The sequence below is a fragment of the Hipposideros armiger genome, unplaced genomic scaffold, assembly GCF_001890085.2.
Source record: "Hipposideros armiger isolate ML-2016 unplaced genomic scaffold, ASM189008v1 scaffold_37, whole genome shotgun sequence".
NCBI lineage: Eukaryota > Metazoa > Chordata > Mammalia > Chiroptera > Hipposideridae > Hipposideros > Hipposideros armiger.
The window spans coordinates 5,182,357-5,197,054 of NW_017731387.1; the positions used below are offsets into that span (position 1 = coordinate 5,182,357).

Sequence of the window (14,698 nt, forward strand, 5' to 3'; positions counted from 1 at the left end):
GGGGGGCGGGCGGCAGGAGGGCTGGGCTGTCCTACCTGCCCCCCTTTCATGTCCTTCATGTTCATGGCGTTCTTCATGCCCTTGCCTTTCTCCTTCTTGGTCTTCTTCTTCTTGCAGCAGCACTTCTTACAGATGCAGAAGCAGCAGGTGATGAGCAGGAGGCCGGCGACCACGGCGATGGCGACCAGCGCCCACGGAGGCACTGCCCACACGGAGACCCGGGTCAGCAGCGCGCCCCCCGCAGCCCTGACCCGGAGCCCCGGCAGAAGCGGGCAGAGACGGCAGCCCCCCGCTGCCCACACCCCACATTTGTAACCACACACTGGGGGAGAGATTTGCAGAAAAGCTGCCTTTTCATTGACACCTGGCTGTTCCCTTAGCCGCTGCCTCGGGGACACACCTGCTGCCGGACAGGCAGCAACCAGGGACGGGCCAGGAGGAACCAGTGAGCCCCACCGGCTGACCAGTTTGATTTCTGGAGAACTGGCTGGTGTTGGACAGATGGAGAGACGGGGGCCCTCATCAGAGCGAGGCAGGAAGAGAACCGAGGCCCAGCCAGCTGCTTGGTCTTGCGAGGGCTGGGTGGGCCGCTCTCCGTGGTCCTGAGGCACCGTCCCCCCACCCCGCCGTGGGGCTGCTCCGTTAGGTGGGGCCGCCGCTGTCTCCCATGCGCCTTAGCCAGGAATTCAGACAGCAGGGGGCATTGCGAGGTAAGAGCCTGTCCGTCATTACCTAGCACACCTGAGACTGACGGAGCTAATAGAATACTGTACTCCAACCGTGCTTCAACATATATAAAGAAAGCAAAGTGAAGTGGTTTCAAAGTGCAACTGGAAAGCTTGTTTCATAATTTTTCATCTTTTGGTTTCATCTTTTCATCTTTGACAGTTTCCTAAATTTTACAAGAACTTTTTTCCCCCGGGGGGTTTGGGGCAAATACACCCCTTTGCTCCCCTCATTATGCCAGTCCGCACTCCCCCATTCGTGAAGGGGCTCCCTAAATAATCCAGCCTGGAACCCAAAGGGTAGGAAAGAACCCAGCCAATCCCACCGCAGCGGTGCCCTCACCCTCAGCTTTGCCCTGCCCACAAGTCCCTTCTCTAGCTCTGCCCGCCCCCCGTACCCCCGCCCACCACAGGGACACTCACAAGGGATCTTGTTCATCTCATTGAAGAATTTCTCCTTCAGCTTCGCAAACATGTCCTCCTTGCTCTCCCCAGCACCCCCACTCTCGGTGGAGTTGTCCGCGGGGCCCGGCCCGACTGGCATTGTGGCCGTGGTGGTGGCAGGAGCCACCACGGGCTCCTGGTTCCTCTTGAAGATATTCCTCATGGTGGCGAGGGGGCAGCTATGGACAAGGGCGGGAGGGGCAGATGAGCACCCCGGGGTCTGGCTGCGGAGAGGCTCCCGCCCTCCCCGTGTGTTCTGGGCCCGGCAGACAGAGCACCTGTTGTCATAACAAACCCACAGCAGGTCCTCATCCTCTCCAAGGATAATCCTCACTCAGCCTGTGAGTCCGTCTCCTTCACGTCATTACCAGGCATCTCCTGCACGCCCTCACAGCCCCCTGCACGCCCTCACACCCCCCTGCACGCCTTCACTCCCTCTTACATGCCCACACACCCACCAGGCACCCGCTTGACTCTGAACCTTGGCACCTGATGTTCCCTCTGCCTGCAACACAAGTTCCCTGTGGACTTCCACACAGCTCAAGCCTCAGCTCAGCGAGGTCCCATATAATGACTGTACCTTCAGCTGCAACTCCAGGACCCCCAGAACCTCCTCCCGTCCTCCATTTACCTCCCTCCACAGCACGCATCACCAACACCCTGCATATTTTGTCTTTTATTTGTTGTCCCCCATCACTAGAATTTAAGCTTCATAAATGCAGGGACTTTGGATGTGCACATAGTAGGTGCTCAGTCAGTTCGTGTTAAGCAACGGACAGATCAGAGGCTCTTATCTGTGATGCCTGTGTTCTCCAGCCTATTTGTGAACATTTGTGTCACCAACAACTTCCCCAGCACTGAAGTGTGTGAAAGGGGTAGGTGCCTTCATCCCTACTTGTCCACCAGAAGCTAAGGAAACGAAGATGCTTGCCACCAGTTCTCGAGGCTCCCGGGGGAACGAAGCCCTGAGAGATGAAATGACTTCTCTGAGGTCACAGGGCACAAGGTGCCGGGGGCCACACTGGGAGCAGAATCCATCTGGGGCCCCAGGTAGCGACAGACGGCTGCTCCCTGCCCAACAGCCAGCTCCGTGGCTGGGGGGCTCCTGCATTCGGCAGGGAGGAGACAAGGAGAGTGAGGAGGGGAAGCCAAGTGCTCAGGGAGGGGTGGCTGCCCCGCTGGCTCACTTGCTGTAGTCCTGGGGAGGGCGGCAGCTGGAAGGCTGAGGATGATAAACGGCTTGGGGCTCCAGCCACCCCAGGACAGAGCAAGCGCCTTGTGTGCTCAGAATCCCCGAGCAGGGAAGCGTGAAACAGAGACATTAGGCAGAGACGGCTGGAGGCACCGTGGAGCCCGCCTGCTAGGCTGGTGGAACCTCTAGGAGCAGATACTGGTGAAGAGCTGAAGCAGGTCCCCGTCTGTCCCTGGTGAGACCCCTGAGGAGGCCATTACGATGCAGGACCCCTGCCAGGCGCCTGATCAAGCCCAGCTCGGTGGTCCAGAAGGAAGTCAGGAACCTCCTTTAAAAGCCCCGTTCACTCTGATGCACGTGGCTAATGGCCACACTGGAAAATGAGGTTCAAAGAATTCGGAAAGACTTCCCAGGGGAACGAAAAGTTCAAGACCAGGTGGTGGGAGTGAAGTGGGCGTCGGGCCACAGGGGCAACCATCACAGCTCCGTCCTCTATCCGCCGGAGGAGGACACCGATATTCCACCCATTTCAGAGATGAGGCAAAGTCCACCAGTTAAGCGACCTGCCCAACACGTCAGCAGAGACTCGAACTTGTTCGCCTGAGTCTGAGTCGCCTGCTCTCCCCACTCGCCCACTCTGTCGGGGCCGAGGCTGGGGGGCCTGGCCTCAGGGAGAGCTCAGGAAGGGGGAGTCTCCAATAGTGGGAGATGGGGCTGCAGGAGCAGGGGTGCACCAGAAGCTAAGTACCAAAGCGGTGAGTCTGGCAGGCACTCCGTTCCTCCCCAGCCCACTGACTGCCGTCCAGCCGTCTGTCTGACCAGTGTGGCCACGTGGCTCCTGTGGCCATCTCAGTGCCTGCGCTCCAGACTCTCCTGTCCTCCAGGGAAGTCCTGCCACTCAGCTAGCCTTCCCCTCCTGCACATCACCTCTCCCTGCAGAGACGCCGAGGGCCATGCCTCCCCGGAGAGCCAAACACCCAGGTGCTCAGAGTCTGGTTCTACACTGGTTCTACCCTCAGAGCAGGGTCTACACTGACCACAGCCTGTCAAGTGCAGAGGGCAGGGAGTTAGACTAGAGACAGGGATGGCGTGAGATGGCCTTGCACACACATTCTAGCATGTTCTGGAGCTCTGCTCTGCTCATGGTCAGCCCATGTGGGAGCGTCGTGAAGGTCAGTGCTCGGAGTTGCACTCTTCTAGAGCAGACGTGCAATGATCTTGCGACAGTGGTGGTCAAAAACCCCTGTGCACAAGAACGGCGTAACGTCCAGGGGCGGCGGGGACAAACACACACGGCTGACCCTGAACGACGTGGGGTCAGGGTGCCCACCCCTGTGCAGTCCAAAACCTGCGTATAACTTTTGGCTCCCCTAAAACTTAATGACTAACAGCTACTGTTGACCGATGACATAAACAGTTGATTAATACGTATTTTGCATGTTATATCAATTATATACTGTGTTCTTACAATAGAGTAAGCTAGAGAAAAGAAAATATTAAGAAAATCATAGGGAAGAGAAAACACGTGTACAGTATCAATTGAAAACAACCCACGTGTAAGTGGACCCACGTTGTTTGTGGTCAGCGTCGCAGAAGGGCTCTGGCACAGTGTCCAAGGCCTTGGGGACATCAGCTGTCATTGTTTCTGAGGAGGGGAGCCCAACATTTCACTGTGCACCCCTCTGTAGCTTTTGGATTTTGAACCACGTGAGGGTAGCTGCCTGCTGCCTGTCCCCTGCCTGACCCCAGGGTCCTTCAGACCAGAAACTGAAGTCCCAGTCTTGCCACCAGCACCTTCCTCCTCGGCTGGAGCCCACCCAGGGCCCCACCCCGCTTCTCCCCGGACCCCCCCACTCTCTCCTGCAGCTGGCTTCCGGCGCCCCCACCCCGGCATCCTCCCAGATGAGATGTCTCCAAAATGGGATCCTGACCCCATATCAGAGACGAGTGAGTTTGTTCCCTGCCCCCCACCAAGATCTCTCACACACACACTCACACTCACCACCAACTGCCACCCCAAACCAACTAAGCAGGATGTGGGGGCCGTGCTGTCCTGTGGACCGTCCACTCAGGCCTGGCCTCAGACAGTGCAGGTAACGCAGGTGGACAGGATCCGGCCGCTTTCCTCTCCCCACCTGCACCTGTAGGGGCCACGGTGATGGTGACGAGGTGCAAAGGCACCAGCAAGATGTCTGTCGCTGCGCGTGGCCGACAAAGACGGACACTTTCAGCGAAGCTAATGCCTTTGCATTTCGTGCCCATGCTCCAGCTCAACACTGGTCCTGGCGGGCCGAGGATGGGGCTTTAGTGAATGGTTTCTAGCTCGTTCTGAGAATGAGCTGCCCGTCTGTGAGCTCCCTGCCCACCAAGGCCCGGTGAACTTCTGGGGTCGGAGCCAGGCAGCTGCTGCTCATGGGCTCAGCACAGCCGGTTCTTAACCGGCTCTGGGAAAGCAGCCCACTCAGCGTCTCGGGAAGTTAGCAAGTCCTTCCCGGTGTCTAACTTCAATCTCTCCTGCTGCAGCGCCGCTCACGTCCCTTTTCCTGCAAATAAGCTGAGCTCAGCAAATCCCAGGCCCTCTGAGAGGAGGCCCAGGGCCGAGGCCAGAGGCCTGAGGCTCAGAACCTGAGGGCCTGGTATCGCCCCCTCTCGCTCAGCCTCTGTGTGCCGCCTTGGGCCAGCCTACTAGCCTCACATCTGCGAGTAAGGGTTGTGCCTGCTGCCCTGCACCGATGGAGGAGGAGGCTCCCAGGGGAGGCATGTGGCCCTCAGCACCACACACCTGACATGGGCGTTTCTCTTTGAACCTAGACTTCGAGCGTGGATATTCTTAAATCACACAGATGAAACTGCTTGGGGACCCTGCAGACAATGTAGATCGAAGCCCTTGTTGCAAAAATGAAGAAACAGGCCGCCCTCAAGTCATGTGAATAACCTGCTGAATGGTGGCAGAGCCCTGAGCTGTCACGTCACCTGCATCCTGCTGTCTGTCACCCTCACTCCACCCCAGCAAGCCCCAACATCCATGTTCAGCCACGGGCAGCTCTTGTGGGGTGCAGGGGGCAGGGACACCCCACTGGGCCAAGCCATGGCCCCTCCCCGCTGCCACTGCAGCTGGACCACAGCTTATACCTGGGTGGTGGACCCTCCTGCCCCGTAGGGAGAGGTGTGAGCACCGCCGTGCACCCCAATTGCTGAGTCACTGTCCAGCCGCCTGGCCGCAAGCAGCCCAACTAAGGGCTCCCTCTGCCCCACGCCTGCTGTTACCTCCTCACCCCCAGGCCTTCGGAGGAGCCCCCACCGCCCAGCACCCTGCAGGGTCTCCCACACCTACGTGCAGGGTCTCCCAGGTGGGGCGTCAGGATGCTTGGGAGCAGGCTGGGAAGTGTGAGGACCCTGAATGGGTGACTGAGTGGGGACACATGGAAGATTGGGGACCAGCAGGCACTGCCGCCTGCTGTAGGTTATGGGAAATGGGGTGCAAGTTGGGCCTGGGGCTCTGCCCCCAAAGTTGTGGGGCCTTGGGGAGCCTGAGTGTGTGCGAGCTGCGTGAGGCACAAGGGGTGGGACCATGGGGGCTCTGCCCTGGTCATGCTCTAAAGAGGCTGGGGGAGCACTGGGGTTGCACGGGCTCGGGGCCTTGGCAATGTGTATGTGACACAATTCGATGGGTTCCTGCTCTGCCACAGGAAACGCACGGTACCTCCGAGCACGGTCCCGTCAGCCTTCTTGCCAGACATCTTCATTTTGAGCTAATAACCATTAAAAATTGATGCGTCTTCTTCCTAACTAAACGTTACAACCTTTGAACACAGCAGCTCTGCTGAGCCCAGTCCCACTCTGGGACCAGGGGCTGGAGGTTTGGCTGAAAGCAAATGTCTGCGTAATGTGAGTGTGTGTGATGAGTGCGAGTGTGCAGGTGCGTGTGAGCGTGCAGTGTGTGCGTGTGGTTGGGGAGGGGCTAGGCTGGGCGGCAGGTGCCCCGGTCGCCGACCAAGGAGGAAAATTGGAGGCACCTGGGCCCCACCTAGCTCCTCCCGGGCTGGCTCGCAGGTGCCGCCGCACTCCAGCCCCACCTGCGCAGCACAGCAGGTGGAGGGCTACTCGGCACAACTGGGCACCGAACCAGGCTGCCCGGTCCCCAACCCGAATCAATGCTCAGACCCTGGAAAGCAGAGCTTCAGGCAGTGAGGCCCATTAGCCGAGTGACGGAGCAGAACACACTGCCCCCGGCAGTGCCAAGGACCTCCCGCTCCGCACCTCTCAGGCCAAGAAACGACAGCTGCCGGGGGAAGGGACATGGAGGCCTGGAAAGGCTCAGAGTGTGCGTGTGTGTGGGCACCACGCACGCAGGTGTGGACGTGCGTGCATGGGTACTGAACACACGTGTGTACACGAGCATGTGTGTTATCGGCCACGTCTGGGCACGTGAGGAGACACGTGGAGACTCACGGGAGCAGCACAAGGCGAGGGGGAGAGAGGGTGCCTGGGCTTCTGCCCCCAGGAGGCGTCCCTCAGGCCTCTGCGGAGTCACTTCCTCAGCTGCCAACCAGGGGGAAGTGCCTGGTCTCCCAGGAGAGCTGTGACATTACATAAGCCCCGTGTGCCAGTGCAGAGGGCCCCAGGACACATGCCTCTCCCTCAGCTCTCAGTGGGGCTGGCTGCGTCCACACTGAAGATGCACACAGTCAGACCACGAGTCCCTGAAATGAGGTCTGTCGCCCAGCCAAGCCAGGGTTCTGACTGCCAGCCCGCTCTGTCCAGGAGAAAGGGGTCTGTGGAGGGCCCAGAACGCTCCCGCTCGCTGCCTCCCCATCCCGCCCCCGTGTCACTTCTGCCTGTCAAGTGGCTCAGCTCCCGACCGTAAGGGCTGTCTTGTTTACTTGGCAGTGTTCTAGTCGGGCCCCACCAGCCCTCCCCCCAGGAGCAGCAGGTCGCTGAGAAGGGGAGTGTCTCCGGCCACTGCACCCTCCGCTCTGGGAACCACTGGCCATCAACCCGTTTCAGAGCAAAGGAGACCCTGACGCTGGATGCAAGCCTGTCAAGGCCCGACGCCCACAACCCAGGGCCTCGTGGTCACGGGTGCGGGTGGGCGGCCACTGTCTGGGACAAGCCTGTGGGTGGGCTCATCCCTCAGGCTTGTCCCTCGGGAGGGGTGTCTGGGAGCTCAGACCCTCCAGAGAAGGGAGGGCATGAAGGCTGTCGCTCTAACCAATGAGGGGCGTACAGGCGGCTTGTCCAACCTTGAAAGTGACTCTGGCAAGTTTAAGTGTCAAAAACCCAACCTCTCCCCAGTGCCAGGCCCTGGACTGGGTGCTGGGACTAGAGGTGAGAAAAGCTCAGAGTCCCCAAGCAGCTGACAGGGAGTGGCCACCGCAGGCCGTCCTGCTGTGGGGCCCAGGCTGCTCTCAGCGGGAGGGGGGCCAGCACCTGGGGAGGCTCAGTGAGGAGGACAGAGTCTGTCCCCTTCCTCCCGGTCGCTGGCAGGCCCAGGGGAGACGCGGCTCGCTGTCTGAGATGCACATTACCGCCAGCACCTGACAGGCCGTGGTCTCCAGGAACTAAAGTGGGTCATACAAGTCCCGGGGGCACAATTACATTCCCCGAAGAAGCCAGCCAGACCCCGGGGCAGGAACAGACACTGGAAACGGGCGGGAGGGCGGCTATGTCCTCAAAACGCCCACAGGCTGGAGGAGGAAGACGGGCAGGGACATTCCAAACTGGGAAGTCCCGATGCGGAATTCTACATGCGCTCAATCTAGGAGGCGGTGGCCCTGAGGGGAAGGGGCCAGGTGAGGCCAGGTGAGGCACGGGGCAGATGAGCGAGCGCCTGGCCTCCAGTCTGACAGCCAGGCTTCGAGTCTCGGCTTTGCCCAGGGAGCCATGTGAGCTCGGGCAGGTGGCTTCTCCACCTGTGAAGTGAGAATGAGAATGGGACCTACCTCCTAGGGTCCTGGGGCCTAGGAACAGTGTAGGTAAACCGTGACATCACGCCCGTGTCCCATCCCAAGGGGCTGGACCGGGCCGGAGGGACACACGGGAGGCGGGCAGCCTCTCCTGATGAACAGCACCCCTCACCCACCCCTTCTGAGGCCCCCTCTGTGCCTTTGCACTATCCCTGGCTCCTCCTGTCTGTGTCCACTCGCTGCCAAGCCTCCCCCTCCAGCCTGCCCTCTGGACACTCGCTCTGTCCGTTGCTCAGCATCACAGCCTCTTCGGCTGCGGCCGCTGGAGCTCTGTTTGTTCTGGTTCCCAAGTTCTCAGGTGTGGGATCTGACCCGGTCCTCACCAGAGCGGGGAGCAGAGTCTGGCTGCCCCTCCTCCAGCCACCGTGCCCCTTCAGCAGATGGCTGAACCGGGCTGCAACGAGGCAAGATTGCTCAGAAGCCCCGAGAACGTCCCAGATGAACCCTAGCCATCCAAGCGGCGGGTGCTGGGCTGTGGCCCTGGGAGTCATTAGCACAGGTGCCAGGGTGACCGTCACCTGGAAAGAGTGTGACGGGCAGAAGAAACATCAGCACTTAGAGGGTTCCCAGAGTGGTGACCAGTGACGGGCGGGGACACCGGAGCGTCTGCTGCTCGTACGGGAATGCACACCAAGATGCTGGGCATTGCCGACTCTGCGTTATATGTCAATCAAAAAGAAAAACCAACGTGTGAGGGGAGAGCTGCAAACTGACCAGTGGTCAGCACCCCAGGCCGGCACTCACGCCTGCAGCCTGTGTGCAGGAGATGGCCCACAGGACACCGGTGGGAGGCGCTACGGGCCAGCACTGAGCTGTCAGGCTGTGTCCCCATGATGCACAGGTGCTCCTGCTGGGGACCACAGGGCAGAGGCACGAAGGACTGCGGGGCTTCCTAGAAGAGGGGCCCTGGGCCAGGCAGTGTGAGTCGGGTAAGTCTGAAACAAAGTGGCCCCCTTTCTCCATACCTGCCCTCAGACGAGCAGCCGGAGGACCAGGGGGCAGCGGGCATCGCTTGGTCGCTGGCTGGGGGTGTCTGCAGCCTGCCCGTCCCTGCGGTCCTTGGCAGAGACCTTGTTGACAGTACTGAGACCCTTGGCCCAATCATCCACTCAGCACTGTCAGCAGGTGAGCTTGGTGCCACCTCCCACCAGAAAGGCAGGGAGGGCAGGGACAACCGTGCTCAGACCAGGTCCTGGCTCACCTGGCAGCCCCTCCCTGGCCCCATGCACTGCCTGGGGGTGGGGGTGAGGGTGGGGCTCCCACTTTTGCCATCCCAGAGACACTTCACCTCAGCCTGTCTGGGCCAGAGCACCCTGCCACCCTGCCCAGGCGCCTGTGCAGACACACCTGCCATCCACTCTCCCAGCAAATGAGGAGCAGACAGAGGCGATTCGGCCGAGAGCCACCAGGGTCCCAGTGGCCTCGCAGGCGGAGCAGCCTGCCAGGGTTGGTGCCCGCGGTGGGAAGATGAACAGGCCGGGCCTCAGCCAGGAAGCGTGCATGTCTCAGAGCTGAGACATGAGGTACACGTGTGCACCTCAGGCCTCTGGCTCTTTCAGACCTTCGTCCACCTCATTAGATCCCAGGGCATCTTGGGAGAGATGAGGAAGACGGTCATCTTTCTCTCCGTTTTCAAATGGGGCAACTGAGGCCCAGCCTGCCTGAAGCCACGCAGTGGGGCCACTAGATTTTAGATCCTTCTAAACAATACGGTCACATGGCTGCCTCACCCCACTCCTATGCTGGTTCTTTATCTGCAAAGTGTCCCTTTCAGGTATAAGAAAGATCATAGTGACAACAGCTAAATCTTCATAGCACTGTGTGCCCGGCACTGGTTATTCTAGAGCTTGATATAAATATTAACGCATCAACTCCCCACCAACCCTGTGGCGTAGAAGCCATTTTATCTCCATTTTAAAGATGAGAAAACTGAGGTACCAAGTGTTTAAACAACTTCGCCAAAGTCCCGCGGGAGCTGGGACCTGAACCGGGCGACCAGGCATCTTGCTCCTGGCCGCTGGGCCACACGCGGGGCACGGGGGGGTGAGGGCTGTCGGCGTCCCACCCCCAGGAAGCCCAGTGCGTGCGGAGGGCTGGCCTGTGCCCCTGGGTCATGTGCGCGTGCCCCCCACCCCCCTACCCCTGCTTCAGGACACAGCACAGGGAGCGGGAGGCAGAGAAGAAAAATGGAAAGATAACAGAACAAAGGCAGGAAAGGCCGCTCCCAGCCGGCCTTGACCTGCCAAGCTCTCCCCCATATCCTCCCCTGGGCTGGGGGCCCAGATATGCAATCCTTTCTCACAGCTTCGGCGGGAGCTCCGCTCACCGCGCCATCTGCTCCGTGGCCAGAACCCAGAGCCCAGAGTCCTCGCAGGTCCCATTTCTCCAGGGGACCCGTCAGCTCGGAACAATGAGGGGGATTGATGAGGCAGCAGGGCCGCCGGGAGGGAGGGACAGAGGGCACTGGGCCGAGACACAAAGGGTTATTGAATGCACCAAACGCAGAGGCTTGCACAGGCAGGCGGCAGCCCTCAGCCCGAGTCAGACCTCCTGTCCTTTGGCACAGGCCAAATATTGACTTTCCCTCACTCAGCGTTGCCTGTGGAGCTGAGAGCAGAGGCTGGCAACTGTCCCCTTCCCCTCAGAGGGCACGGCTGTCGGCGGGGCCGACAGACACAGGCCAAGGCGGCTCTGGCCCGGAAGCCCGGGGCTCCTCAGGCCAGTTCCTTCGTCTCCTTGGGCCTCAGTGTTCCAATCTGCCGGATGGGAGCGTTGGACTTGGATTTGATGACCTCAGCATCGAGGTTGGGAGGTGCTTCCTTCTCAGTGACCCATGGCCTTGCTGCGCTGCTCCTAGCAGAGGTGACAATACTACTCTGTGCTTAGTAGGGAGGGTGGACAGGACACTGGGCTCAGGGTCCCCATGCGCAGGTGCAGCCCCATCTCTGGGGCGAGCATACTGTGGTACTGGGCACGGTGCCCCCCTCTCTGAGCCTCAGTTTCCCCATAGTCAGAATCAGAGGACTGCATGACATGAGGCCTTCAGGCCCCTTCCAGTGAGCGGCCCCTGCGGTGGCTCCAATCAGCCCTTGTCCCCAAGACCTCATTTTGCAGCCCTCTCCTACAACACCCTTGCGTGGAAGGCTGTCACGCCCAAACTTGCTTTCCTTCATCCGGGAGCCCTCTGTTAGCCTCCGAGCTCCCCTCTGGCAGGCTCGTGCTCAGTCTGCAGCCCCTTGGCCGAGCTCCCAGGGACACGGGCCGGAGCGTGCAAACTCCCAAAGCCCGTAGCCAGTGGACCGCGGGAAGGGGATGCTGGAAACTGGGGCTCTGTCCCCACCTTTCCTCTGACAGGTTGGTAATATTATTCCACTTCACAGATGAGTAACTGAGGCTCAGAGACATTAAGTAACTTGCCCAGAGTCACACAGCTAATAAGGAGAAAGCAACATGAGAAGCTGGACTTGTCTGCCTGCAAAGCCACTGCTCTCACCACCAGCATTCTTACTGAGACGAAATGTCGTCACCTCTCTCCAGGCTGTTACAGCGATGCCCAAATGACTCCCAGAACCTTCCACCCACCCACCCCACCTGCCTCAGGCTGCGGAACCAACAGGGTGGGAACTGACTGACCTAAACTAACCTTAAACTTTGCAAGTAAGGAGGCCTAAGGTCTCAGGGTGCATCTGGGGTAACCCAAATCCAGGTGCTACCACCCTGGGGGACCCTGGGAGTCCCAGGTTGAGCGCTCCAGGCGGGTTCAGCCTCACCCACGGCTAGCAGTTCATTCCTGCAAGGTGCTAGGAGTGAGAGAGCACACGGTCCCCTCCCAACCACAGACGAGACGGGTGGCAGAGAGGACAGGACGGCGGGAATGGGTGGGAGGGTTAGGAAAGTGGGGCAGTTCTTTTCTCTCCCATGAAGTTTCTGCTGCGGAATGCCTCTACCCGTCAGGGCTAGAGAGGGACGGGAGACGAAGCCGGGCAGGTCCTCACTCTGCAGGGCTGTTTGGAGATGACCCTGCAAGTCCACAAATCGTCCCCTGCTCCCCACGGCCACGGTCCAAAGGTAGCTAGCTGCCAGCTGCCTGCTACCAGCCTTTACTGTCATTGTCAACGTAGCTGCCACTCACTGAGGACGCAGAGGGCCCAGCATCACACTCAGCCTTCTACCACAACCTCAAAATACCACCACTATTATCATTTCATTTTGACAACTAACCGAAGCTCAAAAATGTCAAGTAACTTGCTCAAGGTCACATAGCTGACACCCAGCACATCGTGGTCTGAGGACTCACTCTATGTGTGCAGGGCCTGGAACGTGGCCCCATTCACACGGAGCATTTTGTCTCAAGTTGTCTCCACTCTAGGGACAGAAGTGTGTGTGTGGGGGGGATGCATTGGGAATTCCTGGAGGCCACCTGCCCCATCACCCAGCCAAGCCCACTTCCTGTTACTCAGATCCCAGCCAGGAGAGTACCCACTTCAACCCTGTCAATGTCCAGGTGAGAAAAGAAAAAACGGGCGCACAAGCTGCAGGCAGAGCCTAGAACTAAATTCCTACCTCAGAGCCGCACTCTTCCCACAATCCCCGGGCCCCGCACAGCTCCGCGCTGCCAAGCTGCCACCTCGGCCCTCACCCCAGGAGGAGGCAGAGGCTGGGGTGCAGGACAGTGCTGCAGGCTGTGGGAGCAAGCAGCTTTCTAATTACCATTCCTTCAGACCATCTTGGTCTGAGGGGGGTGCAGCCCGGCCTAGAGCCAGGGGCCAGACCGCGTGACCTTGGGAGGTCCTTGACCTCTCCCTTTTCACTCACTGGACCCTGGCTCTCCCTGTAAGCCTTTCCCCAAAGACTGCCCCTGCAGAGAATGTGCAGTCTGGAAAGACGGCCCTTGTCCCCACCACTACTGGAGGCTCTGAGAGTGGGCGATCAGGCTAAGGGGCTCACAGCCCTGCTGCCTTTGGGGTGGGGGGCTGGTTTCCCCAGAGGCCAGGTCACAGAAGCAACGCTGCCGCTGAGGCTGCACCCCACCCAGCCCTTCAGGCCTCACCTGCCTGCTGGGGACAGCAGGTGTCAGGATTGGGGCAGGTTTCAGACCCCGTATGTTCCAAACCCCCATTTTCCAGCTGGAGATACTGAGGCCCAGAGCGGTAGGTGCGCTGTCCAAGGCCAGGGCTGACTGAAAGCTCCCGGAAACCCGCGGAGCGCTGCGGTGCACAGCTCTGCGCTGCCACCTGCTCCCCAGGAAGCGGACGCGGAGCCCCCCCGCAGAGTGGCCAGCGCTCAAAGGCTGCGAACTCCTAAGCACCCAGGCTGGGGGCAGGCGCGCCGGAGGGCAGGTCCGCCCGGCCACCCTGCCCCCACCTCGTCCCCATTCCTGGTCACCACGCGCCTCCATCACCGTGAGGCTCAGAGTTGTGCAGAGCTTGCCCAAGGTCACACAGCAAACCGAGTAGAGCATGCGCTCTTACTGCCTGCCCCGTGGCCCTTTCCCCGCACCCCACCCCCACCCCGGTCTCTCCCGCTCGGCCCGGGCCAGGATCCGGGGCCCCTGCTCCCTCCAGTGCACCCGGCCGCGACGCTTGCTGGAAGACGAGAAAGTTTCACGGAGAGGAGGGGGCGGAAGCTGCCGCCGCCCGTCCCAGCCCCGGACGGCTGCGGCAGGGCGCGCGGCGGGCGGGGAGGCGGGCTCCCCCGCGCTGCGCAAGGGGGCTCCGGGGCTACGCGCGTGGGCCCTTCGGTTCCTCCCCGCTGCGGCGGGGGCGGGGGTCCCAGGCGCCCCGCACCCCACTTAACCCCCTTCCCACGTTCTCAGCGGCGGCGCCTTAGCCTCTGCGCTGCCCCGGTGCCGGCGCGGTGCCGCGGCCGCCCCCGCCTGCTCTGCACGACGGGTCCCCGGGATCACCCCGGACCCCTCCGCCGGGGCTGGTCGGCCAACGCCCACGCGAGTGGGTTTCCGGAGCCCAGTCCCCACCGCGCGCTCCGTCCCGCACTTAGTTATCCCGCCGCGAGCGCCGCGCCCGCGAAGTCCAAGTGTCCCCGTCCGGCGACCCCGCGTCCGCCTGCCCGGCCCCAGGCCCTCGGGGCGGCCGCGCGCGGCCCCTCTTACCCGGGGCGTCAGCGCGCCCTGCGGCCTGGCTCGTGGAGCGCGCGGAGGACGGGACGGCCGGGGTCCCCGCGGCCCCTTCGCGCCGCCGGTCGCTGCGGCTCCTCGCGCGCGCTCGCTCGCGCTGCGGTGGTAACAGCCCGAGCCGCTCCCCGGCCGCCAATTGACATGCTCCTCACATCCGCCTGCACACGCGCGGGCCGGCCCCACCAGGGCGATCCCCGCCGGCGCCGCGCGGCCCCCTCCCGGGCGATCCACGCCGCGG

The 14,698-nt window shown here is 61.2% G+C and overlaps 1 protein-coding gene across 3 annotated transcripts in view; it reads right to left on the bottom strand.

Annotated features, from left to right (window-relative positions):
* The window catches only part of SYT2 (synaptotagmin 2), a 53,758-nt gene that overhangs the window by 10,861 nt on the left and 28,199 nt on the right, over positions 1-14,698 (bottom strand). For 2 of the 3 annotated variants that reach the window (XM_019638035.1, XM_019638033.1), the window contains exons 2-3: positions 1,149-1,348; positions 36-202 (exon numbers count right to left, since the gene is read on the bottom strand). In XM_019638035.1, coding sequence (XP_019493580.1) covers positions 36-202; positions 1,149-1,332 — 351 coding nt within the window. In that variant the 5' untranslated portion in view covers positions 1,333-1,348. Of the gene's footprint in view, positions 1-35; positions 203-1,148; positions 1,349-14,436; positions 14,687-14,698 lie in introns of those variants that run through there. The other variant, XM_019638034.1, reaches the window with a different exon arrangement.